General features: G+C 45.0%; 1 protein-coding gene across 1 annotated transcript; it reads left to right on the top strand.

Annotated features, from left to right (window-relative positions):
* Positions 1 to 4,006: 4,006 nt before the first annotated feature.
* LOC135570685 (keratin-associated protein 4-3-like) lies at positions 4,007 to 4,648 on the top strand. Its single transcript, XM_065016639.1, has one exon. It carries the CDS (start codon positions 4,007 to 4,009, stop codon positions 4,646 to 4,648), a length of 642 nt encoding a protein of 213 aa, XP_064872711.1.
* Positions 4,649 to 4,948: the final 300 nt, after the last annotated feature.

Raw genomic sequence — 4,948 nt, 5'->3', positions numbered from 1 at the left:
AGTAACCTACAGGTGTAGGATCTTCATTTGATCAACCTGTTACAGGACAATGTCTGGGGTTAGTAACCTACAGGTGTAGGATCTTCATTTGATCAACCTGTTACAGGACAATGTCTGCCTGGGGTTAGTAACCTACAGGTGTAGGATCTTCATTTGATCAACCTGTTACCTGACAATGTCTGCCAGGGGTTAGTAACCTACAGGTGTAGGATCTTCATTTGATCAACCTGTTACAGGACAATGTCTGCCTGGGGTTAGTAACCTACAGGTGTAGGATCTTCATTTGATCAACCTGTTACAGGACAATGTCTGCCTGGGGTTAGTAACCTACAGGTGTAGGATCTTCATTTGATCAACCTGTTACAGGACAATGTCTGCCTGGGGTTAGTAACCTACAGGTGTAGGATCTTCATTTGATCAACCTGTTACCTGACAATGTCTGCCTGGGGTTAGTAACCTACAGGTGTAGGATCTTCATTTGATCAACCTGTTACAGGACAATGTCAGCCTGGGGTTAGTAACCTACAGGTGTAGGATCTTCATTTGATCAACCTGTTACAGGACAATGTCTGTTACAGGACATTTGATCAACCTGTTACTGACAATGTCTGCCTGGGGTTAGTAACCTACAGGTGTAGGATCTTCATTTGATCAACCTGTTACAGGACAATGTCTGCCTGGGGTTAGTAACCTACAGGTGTAGGATCTTCATTTGATCAACCTGTTACAGGACAATGTCTGCCTGGGGTTAGTAACCTACAGGTGTAGGATCTTCATTTGATCAACCTGTTACAGGACAATATCTGCCTGGGGTTAGTAACCTACAGGTGTAGGATCTTCATTTGATCAACCTGTTACAGGACAACTGTAGAACATTTGAGGTTTACAAAGGCTTCTGAGATTTGTAATGTCCTCTTAGAAAGGTCAGACTTGATTTTCCCTTTCGAAAAATGTATCCATCCCTGCAACAATGTCCATTAAATGTATCAATCCCTACAACAATGTCCATTAAATGTATCCATCCCTACAACAATGTCCATTAAATGTATCAATCCCTACAACAATGTCCATTAAATGTATCAATCCCTACAACAATGTCCATTAAATGTATCAATCCCTACAACAATGTCCATTAAATGTATCAATCTCTACAACAATGTCCATTAAATGTATCAATCTCCATAACAATGTCCATTAAATGTATCAATCCCTACAACAATGTCCATTAAATGTATCAATCTCTACAACAATGTCCATTAAATGTATCAATCCCTACAACAATGTCCATTAAATGTATCAATCCCTACAACAATGTCCATTAAATGTATCAATCTCTACAACAATGTCCATTAAATGTATCAATCCCTACAACAATGTCCATTAAATGTATCAATCCCTACAACAATGTCCATTAAATGTATCAATCCCTACAACAATGTCCATTAAATGTATCAATCCCTACAACAATGTCCATTAAATGTATCAATCCCTACAACAAGTTAGGGTTAGGGTTAGGGGTTAGGGTTGGGTTTAGGGTTTAGGGTTAGGGGTTAGGGTTGGGGTTAGGGGTTGGGGTTAGGGTTAGGGGTTAGGGGTTAGGGGTTCGGGTTAGGGGTTGGGGTTGGGGTTGGGGTTAGGGGTTGGGGGTTGGAGTTAGGGGTTGGAGTTAGGGGTTGGGGTTAGGGTTAGGGTTAGGGTTAGGGGTTAGGGGTTAGGGATTGGGGTTAGGGTTAGGGTTAGGGGTTGGGGTTAGGGGTTAGGGTTAGGGGTTAGGGTTAGGGTTCGGGTTTAGGGGTTTGGGGTTAGGGTTAGGGGTTAGGGATAAGGGGTTAGGGTTAGGGGTTAGGGATTAGGGGTTAGGGTTAGGGGTTAGGGATTAGGGGTTAGGGGTTAGGGTTAGGGTTAGGGTTAGGGGTTAGGGTTAGGGGTTAGGGATTAGGGGTTAGGGTTAGGGTTAGGGGTTAGGGTTAACCACTAGGCCACCTGCCGCCGATGTAGTTGATGTTGCTATTAGTATTGCTTGTACTAGCTACTGTTCCTCTGTGTGTATATGACTGGTACTAGCTACTGTTCTGCTGTGTGTATATGACTGGTACTAGCTACTGTTCTGCTGTGTGTATGTGACTGGTACTAGCTACTGTTCTGCTGTGTGTATATGACTGGTACTAGCTACTGTTCTGCTGTGTGTATGTGACTGGTACTAGCTACTGTTCTGCTGTGTGTATATGACTGGTACTAGCTACTGTTCTGCTGTGTGTATATGACTGGTACTAGCTACTGTTCTGCTGTGTGTATGTGACTGGTACTAGCTACTGTTCTGCTGTGTGTATATGACTGGTACTAGCTACTGTTCTGCTGTGTGTATATGACTGGTACTAGCTACTGTTCTGCTGTGTGTATATGACTGGTACTAGCTACTGTTCTGCTGTGTGTATATGACTGGTACTAGCTACTGTTCTGCTGTGTGTATATGACTGGTACTAGCTACTGTTCTGCTGTGTGTATGTGACTGGTACTAGCTACTGTTCTGCTGTGTTCTGTTGTATATGACTGGTACTAGCTACTGTTCTGCTGTGTGTATATGACTGGTACTAGCTACTGTTCTGCTGTGTGTATGTGACTGGTACTAGCTACTGTTCTGCTGTGTGTATATGACTGGTACTAGCTACTGTTCTGCTGTGTGTATATGACTGGTACTAGCTACTGTTCTGCTGTGTGTATATGACTGGTACTAGCTACTGTTCTGCTGTGTGTATATGACTGGTACTAGCTACTGTTCTGCTGTGTGTATATGACTGGTACTAGCTACTGTTCTGCTGTGTGTATATGACTGGTACTAGCTACTGTTCTGCTGTGTGTATGTGACTGGTACTAGCTACTGTTCTGCTGTGTGTATATGACTGGTACTAGCTACTGTTCTGCTGTGTGTATATGACTGGTACTAGCTACTGTTCTGCTGTGTGTATATGACTGGTACTAGCTACTGTTCTGCTGTGTGTATATGACTGGTACTAGCTACTGTTCTGCTGTGTGTATATGACTGGTACTAGCTACTGTTCTGCTGTGTGTATGTGACTGGTACTAGCTACTGTTCTGCTGTGTGTATATGACTGGTACTAGCTACTGTTCTGCTGTGTGTATATGACTGGTACTAGCTACTGTTCTGCTGTGTGTATGTGACTGGTACTAGCTACTGTTCTGCTGTGTGTATATGACTGGTACTAGCTACTGTTCTGCTGTGTGTATATGACTGGTACTAGCTACTGTTCTGCTGTGTGTATATGACTGGTACTAGCTACTGTTCTGCTGTGTGTATATGACTGGTACTAGCTACTGTTCTGCTGTGTGTATATGACTGGTACTAGCTACTGTTCTGCTGTGTGTATATGACTGGTACTAGCTACTGTTCTGCTGTGTGTATGTGACTGGTACTAGCTACTGTTCTGCTGTGTGTATGTGACTGGTACTAGCTACTGTTCTGCTGTGTGTATATGACTGGTACTAGCTACTGTTCTGCTGTGTGTATATGACTGACTGGTTCTGCTGTGTGTATGTGACTGGTACTAGCTACTGTTCTGCTGTGTGTATATGACTGGTACTAGCTACTGTTCTGCTGTGTGTATGTGACTGGTACTAGCTACTGTTCTGCTGTGTGTATATGTGACTGGTACTAGCTACTGTTCTGCTGTGTGTATATGACAGAACAGACATGGTGTTTGTACGGGGAGCCACTAAGCCAGGTCACTGGAACAGAGAGGGAAACTGAGTCAGCACAGACAGACAGGTCCATAAGATAATGGCCCCAGTCAATAACAAAGATTTAGGCTAGAACTTAATTAAAGAATCAACTGCTGATCCAAATGGTGTTTTCAATGTATTGATAGGGCGAAGGGCAGGGGGGAGAGGAGCTCACTGCTGATCAATAGACACTACATTTGCATCCCTTTTCATCATCTACCAAGCACTTCGTTTTTTTTCTCTTTCATCTACAGACGGCACTTTAGAAATGTCGTCTGCGCCCTGCTGCAAGGTGAAGGTCGGCTTCCTGCCCTGCTGCAAGGTGAAGGTGGGCTTCCTGCCCTGCTGCAAGGTGAAGGTGGGCTTCCTGTCCTGCTGCAAGGTGAAGGTCGGCTTCCTGCCCTGCTGCAAGGTGAAGGTGGGCTTCCTGTCCTGCTGCAAGGTGAAGGTCAGCTTCCTGCCCTGCTGCAAGGTGAAGGTCGGCTTCCTGTCCTGCTGCAAGGTGAAGGTGGGCTTCCTGTCCTGCTGCAAGGTGAAGGTGGGCTTCCTGTCCTGCTGCAAGGTGAAGGTGGGCTTCCTGTCCTGCTGCAAGGTGAAGGTCGGCTTCCTGTCCTGCTGCAAGGTGAAGGTGGGCTTCCTGTCCTGCTGCAAGGTGAAGGTGGGCTTCCTGTCCTGCTGCAAGGTGAAGGTGGGCTTCCTGTCCTGCTGCAAGGTGAAGGTGGGCTTCCTGTCCTGCTGCAAGGTGAAGGTGGGCTTCCTGTCCTGCTGTAAGGTGAAGGTGGGCTTCCTGTCCTGCTGCAAGGTGAAGGTGGGCTTCCTGTCCTGCTGCAAGGTGAAGGTCTTAATGAAAAGCCTCATCTTACCTACGTTGGTGGTGTATTTAAACCAGGCAAATCAAAGACACTGTTAAAGGCAACAACAAGATTCTGGCATCAAGTGTATTAAAATCAATGTTCTTTCAGAGGGGCCAGAAAATACAGTCTTTCAATTACACCCCGCTAATCCTGAACAAAGACATCCAGCGACTTCTCTCTCTTAAGCAATCTGGTTAACGCTGTCATGTTATTGGAGAGGATTTGTTAAATATCCATATGGAATTGTATCTTTCTTCGTGAGTTCCCGCGTGTATTGTTCGTCGGAGAACACTTTGAAAGGAGTAGCCCGTCATGACTTAGACAAACTAAACAAACGCATCCTCAAAATGCGTAAA

This window comes from Oncorhynchus nerka, unplaced genomic scaffold (genome assembly GCF_034236695.1).
Source record: "Oncorhynchus nerka isolate Pitt River unplaced genomic scaffold, Oner_Uvic_2.0 unplaced_scaffold_937, whole genome shotgun sequence".
NCBI classification, from domain to species: Eukaryota; Metazoa; Chordata; class Actinopteri; order Salmoniformes; family Salmonidae; genus Oncorhynchus; species Oncorhynchus nerka.
Note: the sequence above shows the minus strand (reverse complement) of the source record. Positions and strands in the feature narration are given on the sequence as shown.